The sequence below is a fragment of the Salmo trutta genome, chromosome 23 (genome assembly GCF_901001165.1).
Source record: "Salmo trutta chromosome 23, fSalTru1.1, whole genome shotgun sequence".
Lineage (NCBI taxonomy): Eukaryota > Metazoa > Chordata > Actinopteri > Salmoniformes > Salmonidae > Salmo > Salmo trutta.
The window spans coordinates 32,828,256-32,846,121 of record NC_042979.1 but is presented as its reverse complement, the minus strand read 5'-3'; the positions used below and the strand labels follow the sequence as shown (position 1 = coordinate 32,846,121).

General features: G+C 44.4%; 1 protein-coding gene across 1 annotated transcript in view; it reads right to left on the bottom strand.

Moving 5' to 3' along the window:
• Positions 1 to 17,866, bottom strand: part of col5a1 (procollagen, type V, alpha 1) — a gene marked incomplete in the record, with an annotated part of 131,853 nt that overhangs the window by 25,805 nt on the left and 88,182 nt on the right. The window contains 18 exon segments of the mRNA XM_029709864.1: positions 113 to 166; positions 3,684 to 3,791; positions 3,998 to 4,051; positions 4,198 to 4,305; positions 4,515 to 4,622; positions 7,233 to 7,340; positions 7,655 to 7,762; positions 8,413 to 8,466; positions 10,764 to 10,961; positions 12,521 to 12,574; positions 12,688 to 12,741; positions 12,915 to 12,968; positions 13,100 to 13,144; positions 13,268 to 13,321; positions 13,535 to 13,579; positions 14,667 to 14,720; positions 15,115 to 15,168; positions 15,859 to 15,966. Of these exon segments, the coding sequence (XP_029565724.1) occupies positions 113 to 166; positions 3,684 to 3,791; positions 3,998 to 4,051; positions 4,198 to 4,305; positions 4,515 to 4,622; positions 7,233 to 7,340; positions 7,655 to 7,762; positions 8,413 to 8,466; positions 10,764 to 10,961; positions 12,521 to 12,574; positions 12,688 to 12,741; positions 12,915 to 12,968; positions 13,100 to 13,144; positions 13,268 to 13,321; positions 13,535 to 13,579; positions 14,667 to 14,720; positions 15,115 to 15,168; positions 15,859 to 15,966 (1,422 nt within the window).

Below are 17,866 nucleotides of genomic sequence, written 5' to 3'. Positions count from 1 at the left end.
TTCCTTCTCTCCGAAGGAGAGGCAGTGAATGGGAGTTGTAGTGTGGTGTTGTGGGGCCGTGTTGAAACAGTTGTTGTGTTAGATGATGTGAAGGTGCTGTCGGTTCACTTACAGGTCCGCCAAGTTCTCCCTGAAGACCAGGCTCTCCGTTTTCACCTGAGTCACCCTGAGAAAGGAAGAGACAGAGAGATAGAACACGAGAAAGAAAACAATTCAGAAACGGCAGTGAACCAAAACAACTCTAAAATTCATATTTACAGTAAACCCAATGTCCTGACGCCCCTGGGGAATGAAAGAGATGACACCAGGGGTTTCAATCCATCACAGCCAGTCAGAGCTGGGTCTGGAGCGGGCAGAGAGCAGGCGACCTCTGGGTCCTTCTTGGTCTACTCCATACATCTTCCTCTCTCCCTCCCTCTCTCCCTGCCTGTCTTATTGGGTAGCGGGTCCAGGCTTCAGGCCTCGTTGTTACTCACTGTCACATAGGCCCCGTCGTCACAATCAATCAATCATTGGGACAAACGGTGGACAGCGACGTGTTCCTAGAGACAATGTTAATCTAACCCTGGTCTGTGATGGGAGGGACAGGGCAGCAAACTGCTTGGCCTGGTGGATTTGGATTGAACTTTACAGAGCTGAGCCAAACTGTGCCAAGTGCGCCCAGGCCTAGCTCTAGGTTATCATACCCATCCAGAGCCTAAATTAGCATCTGGCCTCTTTCCCAAAGCACTGTTGTTTCTGTCAGGATATCTAGTCCAGGCAGCAGAGCAGAGAGAGCAGAGCAGAGAGAGAGGCCTCTCCTGTACTAAGCTTTTTATACAGCCCTGTGTCTCTCTGGGAAGCCTGACTCCACATAGGGGCTACATACCAAATGGCACCCTACTCCCTATAGGGAGAGAAAGAGAGAAGTAGCGAGAGAAAGAGAGAGAGAGATAGCGAGAGAGATTGCGAGAGAAAGATAGCGAGAGAGATTGCGAGAGAAAGAGAGAGATTGCGAGAGAAAGAGAGAGAGAGAGAGAGAAAGAAAGAGAGAAAGAAAGAGAAAAGGAGAAAGAAAAAGAGAGAGAGAGGAAAAGAGAGAGAGAGAGAGAGAGAGAGAGAGAGAGAGAGAGAAAGGGAGAAAGAAAAAGAGAGAGAGAGAAGAGAGAGAGAGAGAGAGAGAGAAAGAAAGAGAGAGAAAGAGAAAAGGAGAAAGAAAAAGAGAGAGAGAGGAAAAGAGAGAGAGAGAGAGAGAGAGAGAGAGAGAGAGAGAGAAAGGGAGAAAGAAAAAGAGAGAGAGAAAGAGAGAGAGAGAGAGAGAGAGAAAGAAAGAGAGAAAGAAAGAGAAAAGGAGAAAGAAAAAGAGAGAGAGAGGAAAAGAGAGAGAGAGAGAGAGAGAGAGAGAGAGAGAGAGAGAGAGAAAGGGAGAAAGAAAAAGAGAGAGAGAGAGAGAGAGAGAGAGAGGGGGACAAACAGGGAAAGATAGCGAGAAAGGAAGACTAAACCACTGCTATAAAAGCAGCCAGATCAGCTCAGATCAGATTAGCCAGAGAGAGGATTGTAATTGTGGTGAGCTAAGCTTTTGTTTGAGGAAGGGATGGATGTGTGCTCCCAGGGGGAAGACTCTCAGGGGGCGAAGGTCATTCCATCGATGGGCCAGATAAAACAAATCACGCCATCATTGCAGTAGAAAGTGCTGAGAGCGTTTGGTGGACAGTGGGGCTGGCGGGTGCCAAGACAAAGCTTTCATAATCAAACAGCTACCTCCGATCGTCTGCCCCTGACGGCGAGCAAAACACCAAGGCTTATTTTGTAAGAGCTGTTTTTAATAATGCATTCAGCGTCTCCACAGTCACTTTGAGTATTAATTTATACTTCTACTCTCTCCAGCTACAATAATGTTGAGGATGAAAACACTACCATTAAGCTGTGTGTGTGTGTGTGTGTGTGTGTGTGTGTGTGTGTGTGTGTGTGTGTGTGTGTGTGTGTGTGTGTGTGTGTGTGTGTGTGTGCGTGCGTGCGTGCGTGTGCGTGTCGCTCACACTCACTTGAGAATGAAAATGAGCGTTTCCAATTTCAAACATGATCTATTGAATAGCCACATCAAATATTGATGGTGACAAAAGCTTTGCAAAGAGGATGAGTGGTGATCTGAATAATGTTGTACTTAAACTCAAACTGACAATTTGACCTCTTGCACAGTAAGAATATCTGTCTCGTGTTGCTACTTTAAACCACAGTTACACTGATAGATGAGACACCTTCTACCTCTGAGCTCAGCAACAGGGTAAATAGACGTTGCCATCTACTCTGGACTGCTGTGAACTATGGGGATTTTATGTGCAGGAACAGATGGCATAACGACTATGTACCTCAATACTGTCTGAGTCCTCTACTATGTAGATCTCTAAGTACAAGGAGACCCATGGTGGATTAGGAGACCCATGGTGAACTAGGAGACCCTTGGTAGATTAGGAGTCCCATGGTGAACTAGGAGACCCATGGTGAACTAGGAGACCCATGGTGAACTAGGAGACCCATGGTGAACTAGGAGACCCATGGTGGATTAGGAGACCCATGGTGGATTAGGAGACCCATGGTGGACTAGGAGACCCATGGTGGACTAGGAGACCCATGGTGGACTAGGAGACCCATGGTGGACTAGGAGACCCATGGTGGACTAGGAGACCCATGGTGGATTAGGAGACCCATGGTGGACTAGGAGACCCATGGTGGACTAGGAGACCCATGGTGAACTAGGAGACCCATGGTGAACTAGGAGACCCATGGTGGACTAGGAGACCCATGGTGGATTAGGAGACCCATGGTGGACTAGGAGACCCATGGTGGACTAGGAGACCCATGGTGGACTAGGAGACCCATGGTGGACTAGGAGACCCATGGTGGATTAGGAAACTCATGGTGGATTAGGAGACCCTTGGTGGACTAGGAGACCCATGGTGAACTAGGAGACCCATGGTGGACTAGGAGACCCATGGTGGACTAGGAGACCCATGGTGGACTAGGAGACCCTTGGTGGACTAGGAGACCCATGGTGAACTAGGAGACCCATGGTGGACTAGGAGACCCATGGTGGACTAGGAGACCCATGGTGGACTAGGAGACCCATGGTGAACTAGGAGACCCATGGTGGACTAGGAGACCCATGTTGGACTAGGAGACCCATGGTGGACTAGGAGACCCATGGTGGACTAGGAGACCCATGGTGGATTAGGAGACCCATGGTGGATTAGGAAACTCATGGTGGATTAGGAGACCCATGGTGGACTAGGAGGCCCGTGGTGGACTAGGAGACCCTTGGTGGATTAGGAGACCCATGGTGAACTAGGAGACCCATGGTGGACTAGGAGACCCATGGTGGACTAGGAGACCCATGGTGGATTAGGAGACCCATGGTGGATTAAGAGACTCATGGTGGATTAGGAAACTCATGGTGGATTAGGAGACCCATGGTGGACTAGGAGACCCGTGGTGGACTAGGAGACCCATGGTGGACTAAGAGAGTCATGGTGGACAAGGAGAGTCATGGCTTCCAATGGGGTCAAGAGGACTAGGCCAAGTGTAGGAATCTTCAGAAAACTATGGAAAGGTTCTACCATAGAAATATAATCAATTTTGGATTAACGGATTGTATTTCTATGGGTTCTACATTGAGGTGAAGGGTATTAACAGATGGACCTTACCTTCTCTCCAACAGATCCAGGGTTTCCAATACCACCAGGAGGTCCCTGAGGGCCGTCAGCTCCTGGGGGTCCGGAGGGGCCTCTGGGCCCAGGAGGACCGGGAGGACCCTAGCAGGGAAGGAGAAAAAGAGTGATGAGTCTACTGTCATCACATACAAATAGGCATAAACTATCATCATATAAATATAGGAAACAGTGCTAAATTCATTGTACACAATCCCTATACATACACTCAATACTGGTACATTAGAATTCTGCTCTATTTCATGAAACTCTATAGCAGTATTGCATAAGAGAATAGTAGGAACTCTTACCATCTGACCAACGTCTCCGGTTTCTCCTTTCTCGCCGGCTGGACCAGGTAATCCCTGCATTCAGACAAGATAATGACGTCAGTCACAATCACAACAACAGAAGCCTATGAGCCCTGGACAAAATAAATCCACTGCATAGGGAAAAGGGTGACATTTGGGACACAACCATAGACTGTCCCTGGTTTGATTATGGTTCTGACCTGCAGTCCCACTGGGCCAGGGGGTCCATTGAACCCTCTGGATCCTTCATCTCCCTTCTGGCCAAACAGACCCTGCTGACCTCTGGGACCGGGCTCTCCATCAGCTCCCTACACACCCGAGAGAGAGGAGAAGAGAAAGAGAGATAGAAGGAGAAAGAGAGGGAGGGGATAGAATGTACATACGTAAGAGAGTAAGGGGTAGAGAAGAATTCGATTTTGAACTGTGGCATAGACCAGGTCAAGAGACTGTGGCAGGGACAGGAAGTGACATCATATCCAATGAACTGGAGGGTGAGATGGTTTGGTGGGATACTTACAGCAGGACCAGGCGCTCCAACCGGGCCTTGGGGACCAGTAGGACCAGGTGGACCATGCTCTCCTTTGTCTCCTTTGCCTCCCTTCTGACCTGGCTCTCCAATCTCTCCCTGGTGATAGAAAAAAAGACAACCACAACAACAGTCAACACAACTCAATGAATCCTGTTGAGTTAACTCACTTTAATCCTGTTGAGTTAACTCACTTTAATCCTGTTGAGCTAACTCACTTTAATCCTGTTGAGTTAACTCACTTTAATCCTGTTGAGCTAACTCACTTTAATCCTGTTGAGCTAACTCACTTTAATCCTGTTGAGCTAACTCACTTTAATCCTGTTGAGTTAACTCACTTTAATCCTGTTGAGCTAACTCACTTTAATCCTGTTGAGTTAACTCACTTTAATCCTGTTGAGTTAACTCACTTTAATCCTGTTGAGCTAACTCACTTTAATCCTGTTGAGTTAACTCACTTTAATCCTGTTGAGTTAACTCACTTTAATCCTGTTGCGTTAACTCACTTTAATCCTGTTGCGTTAACGTACTTTAATCCTGTTGAGCTAGTGTTCAGCTAAATTAAGATTTGTATGTGAGTAAATGCTTGGCAGGGAGATAAGAGAGGTTTTAGGGCTTTTTGTTGTCATTGTTGCCTTCAAATATCATTCAGTGACACAGAGTCAGAACTAGGAGTCACATAATATATATATATTTATTTATTTTATTTAACCGTTATTTAACTAGGCAAGTCAGTTAAGAACAAATTCTTATTTACAATGACGGCCTACCAAAAGGCAAAAGGTCTCATGCCGGGGACGGGGGCTGGGATTAAAATGTTAAAATAAATTGAAAATATAGAACAAAACAGAACAAAACACACATCACGACAAGAGAGACACCACAACACTACATAAAGAGAGACCTAAGACAACAACTTAGCATGGCAGCAACACATGAAAACACAACACGGTAGCAGCACAACATGACAACAACATGGTAGCAACACAACAAGGCAGCAGGACAACATGGTAGCAGCACAAAACAAAAATAAATATAATGTACACATAACTGTCGAAATAAAGGAAACACCAAATATAAAGTGTCTCAATATGGCGTTAGGCCACCACGAGCCAGAACAGCTTCAATGCACCTTGGCATAGATTCTACAAGTGTCTGGAGCTCTATTGGAGTGATGCAACACCCTTCTTCCAGGAGAAATTCCATTATTTGGTGTTTTGTTGATGGTGGTATAAAACGCTGTCTCGGGCGGTTCAATTGAGTTGAGATCTGGTGACTGAGACGGCCATGGTATATGGTTTACATCGTTTTCATGCTCATCAAACCATTCAGTGACCACTCGTGCCCTGTGGATGAGGGCATTGTCATACTATGGGGGCATAGCCACGGTAGCCAAAATAATAGCCTGTCCAGCATTTGTATACATGACCCTAAGCATGACGGGATGTTAATTGATTAATTAACTCAGGAATCACACCTGTGTGGAAGCACCTGCTTTCAATATACTTTGTATCCCTCATTTACTCAAGTGTTTCCATTATTTTGTCAATTACCTGTATATGTAATATAATAATGATATAATATATATACGCCATTTAGCAGACACTTTTCTCCAAAGCGATTTACAGTCATGCATACATACATTTCAGTGGTCCCAGGAATCAAACCCACTGCCCTTGTGGTACAAGCACCATGCTCTACCAACTGATCTACAAAGGACCACATCCCAGAAGGGGTTTGTCATCTATATGTGGTAAACAACTAGCATTCTGTCACGGATTCCATTCACAACTTGTTTGCACTGCATTTGCACTGCAAAATCAGAACACCAGAACGTCGCACTGCTACGCATACTCAAATGCGTTTGCAGTCTCTAGGTGTTTGAAATGGTGGGAAAACATTGAGTCAGACTTTTCCTAAGCCAGCCCAGAGGATGCTTATTGCTTCTGAAACAACATTATTCTACTCTCCTTAACTCCTCTTAATAAAGCCCTTGGAGTTATCCTCCCTGTTCCGAGTGTGAAAGGCCTTATAATGAGACTGTGCGAATGTTAGTGAGATCCTCTTTGTGTGGGTGTCTCTCTCTCTTTCTAAATGTCAAATACCTCAGTATTACCTGTGTCCCCCAACACCAGGAGAAAGAGACTAAGGCCAGTTAACAACTAAAGCAGCATTCCTCCAAAGATAAAATATTAAATTACAGCTGATCGTCATACAAATGTTTCTCCATCTCTCTCTCTCTCTCTGTCTGTCCCTGTGTGTGTGTCTCAGTGTGTCTCAGTGTGCATCCTGTCTGTGTGTTTGCATACTAATAGCAGCTCCTCTCTCTACCATCTGAAACGTACAAATGATCGACATAACGGGTTCAGCTATCTGTCAGCTGGAAAGACTTAAATACATGTCAGTCAGAGCCAACTCTGCCTGTCAACACCCCTGAGGAGAGAGAGGGTCATGAGAGAGGACAAACACCCCCTGCCTTTGATGTAAATCATCACGTTGAGTATGTTTGTGTGTTCGAGCCAGAGAGTGATAGACATTTTGTTTTTATCTAAGCTGCTAAGTGTTCACTTTTAGATAAATTCACATGCATGGAAACACACACACACACACACACACACACACACACACACACACACACACACACACACACACACACACACACACACACACACAAACGCATACTACTCTCCCCTCAGTGGGCCAACCCACCTTGTCTCCATCCTCTCCTGGGGGTCCGAGAGGTCCAGCTGGGCCAGGCAGACCAACAGGTCCCTGGACACCATCTCTACCGGCAGGGCCTTGGGGTCCTTTTTCACCCTATAGCACATTAAATTACAGTACATTTCATTTCACTCATTTACCAGACAACTCTCATCTGCAGACTTACTAAACTGCAGGGTTGAAATCAATTCCATTTTGATTCAGTCAATTCAGGATGTAAACCATTTACTTCCTGAATTGACAGAATTAGAATAGAATTGACCCGAACACTACTGTACTGCACAATAAGTCGATTCAACCGAGGAGGCTGAGATATACAGTGGCTGAGAGAAATGTGTTTGTTATCTAACAGGGTTTATGTTGAAACTGGTAGCATGGACAGAACCAGGCTGAACTGAACTGGGTCTTACCGGTCCACCCTTCTCTCCAGCGGGTCCAGGGGGTCCCTGAGGTCCTGGTCGTCCAGGGAGACCAGTGGGTCCGGCTGGGCCAGCAGGACCACGCTCACCAGGGGAACCCTAAAACACAGAGAGACACAGTCAGTATAGGTCACTACTAACAAGTCTTGTACTATCTTTATTCAGAGCCATATATTTAGAAAGTTGGGTCAATTTGAAGAATTTTTTATATTGTTCTAATTCTACTTTAGTAACATAGCATTGTTTAAATATTCCCCATGTAATGTTGATGGGGCGCAAGCATGGCTGCCACAGAATGTTGTTCCCCATCTAAACACGTCTCTGCTTTTACAGTACTACCCTCATTACAGTACTACCCTCATTACAGTACTACCTTCATACCTGTAAAGGTGCTGTATATCCCTGGAGAACTAGTCTACAGCAGGTACATTACTTTTTTGATAACATATTTTGATATCTTAGGGTAGACTCTTAACATCAGGCAAATCTACTAAATAGGTGGAACCTATGTCGCGTAACTAATGAATGAACTATGAATATCGTTAAAACATTATGTAATGCATGCTGGTACAACTGATGGGCTATAAACATCGTTCGCAGTGCGTGTGCATAATAAAAAGAGGGAAGAGAGAGAAATAGAGAAAAACACAGAGAGATAATGATAGAGTGATAGAGAGACAACTACTGACAGAGAGTGTGAAAGATGAAGAGAGGGTGTTGGTGGATGTGTGCTCATCAGCCATACTCACAGCAGGTCCAGGTGGGCCGTTGGGGCCTTCATTCCCTTTCAGGCCGTGAGCCCCCTGTAGAGAGAGAGAGAGAGAGAGAGAGAGAGAGAGAGAGAGAGGGGGAAGGGGAAGCAAACCTTTAGAAAACAAGCATGTTCTGTGATGGAAGCAGAGCACATCTCATCCTTCCTTAACGCCGGGGCGGAACCCCTCTATCCATCGCAGAATCCCCACACTGTGCTGACTGAGAGGATACAGGCTACTGAGGGAAGAAGCTGTAATCATGAAAGCCTATGTGAACTCCTCATGTTTACACAAGAAAGGCAACTAGCTCTAAAATAAATCTGATTGATTTGAATCTTATTCATCCCAAAGATAAGACAGAAATGTGACTCGTTTCAGGAAACTAGGTGTATGTCCCGCATCACAGGAGAGGCATTGCAACGTAAACAGCATTTCTGTTTTTGGCAGAAATGCCTTCTGGAACGTGTGAACTTTCATATGCCTTAATAACAAATGTTTATGCCATCTGTAAATATGAATAAAATGATGAGCCTAGTTGGTTTAGCCATGGAAAAAGTGAGGAACCTTCCCGCTAGCCATGATTGGCTGAGATAATGGATGGGCTAGACATGCGGAGAGATGAGTGTGCCATTTAGCTCACTTCTGTCTATATCATGAGCTGGTTAGTATGTGTAGGTAATCCTTTCTAATGTGGCTTTTTTGAGAGATATCATGAAGAACTGCAAAAGAGTTGCTCTCCACTTTCTGTAGGACTGAGTTTCGAAATCAGTGGAATGCCCGGTGGAAGCAGAGTATGATAGCTAAAGAGATGGAGAAAATTCTGGCATTTGATTGCAAATATGCGGAGGGAGTTGAAAAGAGAACATACAGAAGGCTGTTATATAAAACACCTGTCTCCGGATTACATCTTCAAACTAAGGGCAACCATGGAATCCGTGACAGAGAGGGAGAAGCGTTCATCCATGTATACGGTAAGTCTAGCTAGCTACATTTTCAGATATTATATGTTTATAATTTTGTCAGAAAGTTGTTTTTATTGCAAATGAAAGCATACTGTTAGCTAGCTAGCTAACGTTAGCAGGCTGGCTCACTGGCTAATGTTACATGTATGATCTGTTTAGTAAAATGATTCATATCAGAGCTATTTGCATTGCTAGTTATAGCCTAATGTTAGCTAGCTAACATTGAACCTAGTTGGTTATATACCTGCATATTCATGCAGGGTAGTAACGTTATGAGTTGGGATTATGGTTCATTGTTTAGCTAGCTAGCTAGCTAGCTGCAAGTCTGAACAAAATACTCCACTATGGAAGTAACCATTTCACTGTACCATTTACACCTTCTGTATCCTGTGCATGTGACAAATAAACCTTAATTTTATAGTGTGTGTTTACCAGAGACGGTAATGTGAAGAACAACATGCACCGAAGTCAAATTAGTATATAATGTTAGGCCAACGAGACAGTGTCCAAGTTCTACAATTCTCAGGTAGAATGCCCTGCTTTTATTTCATCACACTCACAACCATAAGTTGTTTTTTGTAATTGGCTCGCCATTAACTTGTAAATAATGATCTTGCTTGAGTTTATTTTCCTGTAATAATAAATACAAATGAGCTAAAGTGAAGATGTTGTCAGCTATATGATATGATCATTATTTGAACTGGTTAGCCAGCTAACTTAACGTTAGACAGCTAGCTAACAAGCTATAAACAAACCAAAATATTGTTTAGAAAGTTGCTTTTAGTTGCCTGGTTTGCTAGACTGACATACAGTATACTAAATTCATTTTTAAATGGATGGGTTTATTGGTGTTAAAATACACCAGTTGTGCTATTTTGGAGCACCAGGCTGCTGATGTCATGCAGCCTGTTGTTTTTGTGTTTATACTTTTCATAACGACAATGACAAGTTTGATGGCGGACGACAATAGAATGTTCATGTCACTGCGACAACTGTCTACAGACATGTCGATAGATGTAGTTTAAACCAGCCTTTAGTCTTGAAAACTTTGGTTGTTTAGTACATGGCCTCATATGTGAATCCTTAAGGAGATGGGTGGGGCTAAGGCTTAAGAGGATGTGAACAATGCTGATTGGGTATAGACAAAGAAGAGCTCTCCAGCAGTTTACCAAAACATTCAAGGCCCATTTTCTCAAAACTGGGGTTAAGTTTATCAACTTTCAAAGCATAATTACTTTCCCACTGTACCTCAACTGTAGTGTATGATATACCATGTTGTAGAGTCTTTACCATTTATCCAATGTAAAAAATACAATTTCAAAGTTTGCTACATAAGACCGAATCGAGCCGATCAGTCATAAATGATGTGAGGTGTGTGCTACTCACCACTGGGCCAGGCAGACCTCTCTCTCCTGGGAACCCTCTCAGACCAGGGGGACCATCCTTACCAGCCGGGCCAGCAGGACCGGGGTCACCCTTAGCTCCCTCTTTACCAGCAGATCCAGGAAGACCCTGCTCACCGGGTGGGCCTGGGGGTCCGGGATGGCCACGCTCTCCCATTGGTCCAGTCTCACCTGTGGGGCCCTGTGGAGGGAGAGAGAGAGAGAAAGAGAGAGAGAGAGAGAATGTGAATGAGACAACAAAGTGTATCAGGGTGTCTATACAGAATGTATGAGTACAGGGTGACAGAGCGTGGGTGACAGAGCGTGGGTGAGTGGAAGGCCAGAACCTCCAGTACCCGCTAGTCACTCCCGGAAGGCGTCTTCCATCTGCCAGAACAACATCATCGATACATGTAATGTTCTCAATTAGCATTAGGAGAAAAGCTCTGGGTGGAAATGGCTGTTAACTGAGCATGCATAATGAATAAATAGCCAAGTGCTAATATCTAAGAGGATAAACAACACTCTGACAGTCATACCTAGCCAGACATAGACAGGAGGAAAGCCCTTCTGTCAGCACAGCAAACAAGGCAAAAACTCAACCTAAAACTCACTATGACATTATTACGACACCTGTAAGTCATCCTTATGTGACTCTTGCGACACCCTAATGACTGCTAACTGCACATCCTGCCCACGATCATCTTAATCTCAGCCTAGGTAAGAGATAACAAACCAAAAGATGTGTTTGAGAGCCCTACTGTCGCTAATCAGTGTTCATTGATATGCATTGCATACAAACGAGTGGGCATTCATTATTTACAGTACATGATTTTGGCGAGGCCTAATTTCTTTCCCTAACTGCATCTAAGTTAGATGAGGACTGACAAATAGGAAGTGTTCTGTCTACAGAGTTATGTCACCGCATTGACACAATGTGAGTCACGTCAAGCTACTCATCAGTGATAATAAACTAATCCTACACACATGATCTCTGCATGTCTACTTGTCGATGAGGCCAGTCCACTGAAACGTATTGTATTAGGTGGTGTGTGTCACAGAAGATATGACATAGTGGGGTGTGTGTGTTAGTATTGTGGTGGTATATTAGTATTGTGGTGGTGTGTGTGTGTTAGTATTATGGTGGTATATTAGTATTGTGGTGGTGTGTGTGTGTTAGTATTGTGGTGGTATATTAGTATTGTGGTGGTGTGTGTGTGTTAGTATTGTGGTGGTATATTAGTATTGTGGTGGTGTGTGTGTGTTAGTATTGTGGTGGTATATTAGTATTGTGGTGGTGTGTGTGTGTTAGTATTATGGTGGTATATTAGTATTGTGGTGGTGTGTGTGTGTTAGTATTATGGTGGTATATTAGTATTGTGGTGGTGTGTGTGTGTTAGTATTGTGGTGGTATATTAGTATTGTGGTGGTGTGTGTGTGTTAGTATTATGGTGGTATATTAGTATTGTGGTGGTGTGTGTGTGTTAGTATTATGGTGGTATATTAGTATTGTGGTGGTGTGTGTGTGTTAGTATTATGGTGGTATATTAGTATTGTGGTGGTGTGTGTGTGTTAGTATTATGGTGGTATATTAGTATTGTGGTGGTGTGTGTGTGTTAGTATTATGGTGGTATATTAGTATTGTGGTGGTGTGTGTGTGTTAGTATTATGGTGGTATATTAGTATTGTGGTGGTGTGTGTGTGTTAGTATTATGGTGTTGTTCGTGTCTTAATTGTATGGTTGTATGTGACAGAACTCACCTGAGGTCCAACCACTCCTGGGGGTCCAGGTGGGCCAGTCTTGCCTTGGAAACCCTGCGAGGAGAAGAGAGAAGAAGAGCGGTAAGAAGATGGTATACAAGGTTCAGGAGAATATAAACTCTGGTCTATGACACAGGTGTAGGATGACAACAACACTGTGTACTCACAGTCTCTCCTCTCTGTCCAGGGTGTCCGGGCAGACCATCTTTCCCAGCAGGTCCCTGAGAAACACACAGACAGAAAACCCCAGAGCTGCTACACATATACACGTAGAGTACAGATTGGCTCTCAGAGAGACCTAGCATACCAGTAAAACACTATAGACAGACTAACACAGAGGAAAGGCAGTATTATGTGTGTGCCATTGTTGTGTTGTAGGTTTTGTTTGTCTTACGGGTGGGCCCTTTGGTCCAGGGAATCCTGTTGGTCCTTGAGGCCCTGGAAGACCCTTAAACACACAAGCGGACGATACAGTCAATCAACCAATCAATCGACCAGTGATCAATAAGCACTATTGGAAATGAATCAGGATGATATAGATTAATTGGTGTTTGAGGTGAAGGATGCTCCAGTACATACCCTCTCACCGGGAGGTCCTGGGGGGCCATCACTTCCTGAGGTACCCTGGGAGATAGGAGGGAAATATGAAGTGGTCAGAAGGGACTCAGCCAATGATAGACAAGATCATACCACTGTATGACAGTGAGGCACTACGTCCGCCATGTCAGATCAAAGACCCTGACTCACCTTTGGTCCAGCTTTTCCTGTTGGTCCCCTTGGTCCCCTCTCTCCACGAGGTCCCTGGAAGAAGAGGAAGAATAAGAAGAGGAACGTGAGGAAGGAGGAATACCAATAAAGACAGTAGAACCTCTGAATATACCCTTCACCAATAGAGAATGTTCTCCTTTCATTCACTTAACCTCCTATTGGGGGTCAAGGTAACCCGGACACACCATTGTCATGGTTACCTCCATTGCCTGTGGATAGTGGAGGTCTAAGGGGAAGCAGACCTACCGTTGGTCCTCTCTGTCCTCTTGGGCCAGCTTTCCCTGCAAGTCCCTGTGAGGAATCAGAACACATACAGAGGTCAGAGGTCACAAGTTGTAATGGTAATGAATTTGAGACTACCCTGACTTATCTAGCCTATCAGATGAACTAGACCTGTACTAATCATTAGATTAGTCCCATTCCCACTATCACCATTGCTACTTCAACTAACATTTAGACCTATTCCTCATTCAACCTTCGCTATGGGTCGCTCTGGATAAGACTGTCTGCTAAATGACTTAGGTACATTTATTTAATGTTTATATAAGTTTCAAATGTGAAAACAACTTTCAATTTTTGATAATAAAATTAGATAAATGGGTTTAGATATCCTAAACTGTTGTTGGGCGAGAGACCATTGCGGTACATCTAGAAAACAACACTATATTATAAGCCATATTTCCATGATTTCAGAGCAATACGAAACGAAGAGGAACGTGAGCAATCCCTCGCTGTACGTCAAATTAATAAAGAAAGGAATTATGGCTTTGTGGGTTTTAGATTTAGAAATGACAGCAATGAAACTAATGTAAATGTGACGACCATCGCTCTACATCAGAGCGTTAAGGGTTCTGCTACATAAATTCTCATAGTTCTGCGATAGAAGATAAAAAACCTTGTGTACCGTCCGTCGTTCCACACTTTGTGACAAACCATTACTCTCCAGACTAAACTAATGACCCGTCTCTTTAAAAGAAAATGAAATATTTTGCCAAGTACCGTACAATATGATAAATGACCTTTGTGGCGCTTTTCAATGCTCTTAAAAAATGGGTTGATGTGAGGATGGTAATGAAGAAGAAATACAACTGTATTTTAGTCCTTGGATTAATCTTCTTCCCTTTGACTAAAACTCCCTGGTGTTTTGAATTAGCACTAGAGAGAGAAAAAACCCTGTCTCCATTGATCTGATTCAGTATTGATCCAATCTTCTCAGGGGTGGGTTGAATACTAAAACTACAAAGTGAAATGCACTTAGCTGGCTCGCACATCCACATTAGGTTGTTTTGTAGGTATGTAGAGTATAACTTGAAACTTAAGGAAACTAATACTAAATACTAAGTACTAAAACTTTGACAGGAAATGTTCTCTGACGTACCCTTGTTCCTTTCTCTCCGTTGGCTCCGGGGAAACCTTGGAAACCCTGAGATCCCTGTGTTGAGAAAAAGAAGGGAGAGAGAGAGAGAGCGAGAGAGATTAAATCCCAGGTTAATCAAAGGTTAGGAACAAAGATGTTGAGTTGTGTAAAATAAAAGCGCTGTTGTAGGCAGTAGTGATGCATTGTGGATAGCGGCTGGGCAGTGGGCATCTGTCTGACACCAAAAGGGTAAAAATCCTTCCTTTTGGTGTCAGACAGATTAGGGAGGTTCAAACATGTTCACCCTGCGCCCTGCCTACGTAAGAGTGCTGCCCCGCTGGCCCGTCAGATCAAATCAGGTCATCACTAACGCCATGTTCAATCAAGGGCTCTTCAGAAGCGGCTCCCAGAAACATCCACTGTAATAAAGAGAGAAAGAGAGGGACCTGGGGAGGAAAGGGGGACTTACCTTTGGTCCTGGTCTTCCTGGATATCCTGGCAACCCTGGAACACCCAGTTTGCCCTGTGGGCCAGGAAAATCAGAACACAGTCAACATCGGTTCTGTATGTATATCAATCAATAATCATTTTGGATTTATTTTTAAAGTCCTTTTTACAACAACATACATATACTGTAGAGTGACTATGGTTGTGTGTAATGGGTACTGTACTGTATTGCTGAAACAATCCTCTGTACTATCTCTTTAGATCCTCAATCTATCTCCTCCAGTCCCCCTAGTCTGGGTCAGGCCAATGTGAAGCCAATCTGTTTTGTTTACACCCGGTCCTGCTAGACGTGGGCGGGATGTGGGAAGAGGAAACTGGCTCTCTCCATGTTCCACTTCTTAAAATAGAACTCCCCAGAGATACTCCTAAATGATTCTGATTCCCAACTACATAATGAGAGTAGAGAGAGACACTGTACTGGGGAAAAGTAAATAACTATTTTAAGTCTTATAGCTTCAAAAATAACTGTCCTTGTTTTAATGAACAGAAAATAAGGTCACTCCAGAGTTTCACCGGTTATGGACCAACCATATCCTAAACATGTACAGTTTAAGAGCAGGTGGCAGGTAGATTGAGAAGTTGAGAAGTTGAGCGGTGGTCTTTCGTCCTCACCTTCCGTTCCATGTAACTTAATGGAGATTTGGTCACAAGAATAATGGCCTTTTTAAAGTATGAGGAGTTGGTCACAAGGACAAAGACGACTCACCTTTTCACCGTTGGGTCCAAGAGGGCCAGCATCTCCAGGAAGACCGGAGCGACCCTTGGGCCCCTCAGGTCCGTCCTCTCCTCTGGGTCCAGCAGGTCCCAGCTCACCCTACAAAAACACATATAACCATGTTGTTCAGGTGTATCTCATATAGTGTCATACTATTTCTTAGAGTATTATGTTGTATCATATCCTAGAATCACGTGGCATTCCATGTCGTTGATTTACCTATCGTGTAATACCATATCTTTTATATTGACGTATTGTGTCATGCCCCTTCAAAAAGCCATGCTCACTTCAGGTCCAGGCCTTCAGACTGCACTTCCATCCTCACATCATTTCAGTCACTGTTTATGTCATAACACCTGCTCTCACAGGCCCAGCAAACTGCAATACCAGCCTCACTTTTTCAGTCGTGACACCATCACATCCTCACATCGTTTCATTCAGACACTGTTTGAGGCCGTGACACCAGTTTGTTCCAGTCACTATTTCAGTCATGACAGCTGCTCCTCCAAGTCCAGCCCTCCAGACAGAGTGTAGCAGGTCAGTCTGATGCTTTGTTGCTGGTTAATGAATCAAATGAGGCTGCTGAGGCTGCTGTCTGTCTGTCTGTCTGTCAAGCTGACAGATAAGAAGCCTTTTATTGCCTTTAAGTGTGTTAATCCTCTGGTGGGTTAGTGGCACTGAGGCTGCTACAAGGCAGCGCACAGCACGTCTCTAAACAGCAGGGTAAAAACTGTCTCTGACAACCAGCCATTACCAGGCCGACCCAGTGGACCGTGAACGGACCACGTACACTCGCCGTAACACACACACACACTCACAGGAACACACACACTTGCACTCAATCACACTTCACACAAATGCGCTCACTTAAATATGCACACACACACGCACACACACAGTCATCACAAAACTCTCTTATCCAGCTCAACACTCACACATCAACTCATGCTAAAAAGCTAATTAAGCAGACTCTCTCTCTCTCTAACACTCACACTCATAAGCATGCAACACACACTCATAAGCATGCAACACACACTCATAAGCATGCAACACACACTCATAAGCATGCAACACACACTCATAAGCATGCAACACACACTCATAAGCATGCAACACACACTCATAAGCATGCAACACACACTCATAAGCATGCAACACACACTCATAAGTATGCAACACACATTCAAAAGCGCGCAACACAGGGAGACATTCAGATTCCGGTCCATGCTGGGCACCTCCTGCCTCCTCTCCTCCCAAGCAGAGGGCCCATTCAAATCCTCCTCTCTTCCCTCACTCCCAAATCCTCCTCTCTTCCCCTCTCTTCCCCCTCTCTCAAATCCCCCATCTCTCCTCTCTTTCATCAGATGCTGCTACATCTCCAGAGGAAGACAGACTGAAGCCCCTTGTCTTTTTCTCTCTCTCCGTTTTGAAGTGGTTTAAGCTCCTCATGGATTTTCTCCTCTCTCTCTCTCTCTCTCTCTCTCGCTCCTCTCTCTCTCTCTCTCTCACTCTCTCTCTCTCTCTCTCTCTCTCTCTCTCACTCTCTCTCTCTATGTCTCTCTGTCTCTCTCTCTCTGCCTCTCTGTCTCTCCACTCCTCTAAAGAGGGCCTGGTCAGGATTGAGGGTGTTGTGTTTGAAGTTAGGGTCAGAGCTACTCCTATTGAAGGGGTTTTAAGGTGACTTGAACAGTCTAAAGTTAATCTCTGACTGACGTAGTTAGTTTGGACAGGGATTCTATTTTCGGGTTTACCTGACAGTTTTTCTGTCCTGTTAGAGGTAGAGGGTGTTTGAAGAGGGGCATTGAGAGAAAGGTGGAGGGTGTTTGAAGAGGGGCATTGAGAGAAAGGTGGAGGGTGTTTGAAGAGGGGCATTGAGAGAAAGGTGGAGGGTGTTTGAAGAGGGGCATTGAGAGAAAGGTGGAGGGTGTTTGAAGAGGGGCATTGAGAGAAAGGTAGAGGGTGTTTGAAGAGGGGCATTGAGAGAAAGGTGGAGGGTGTT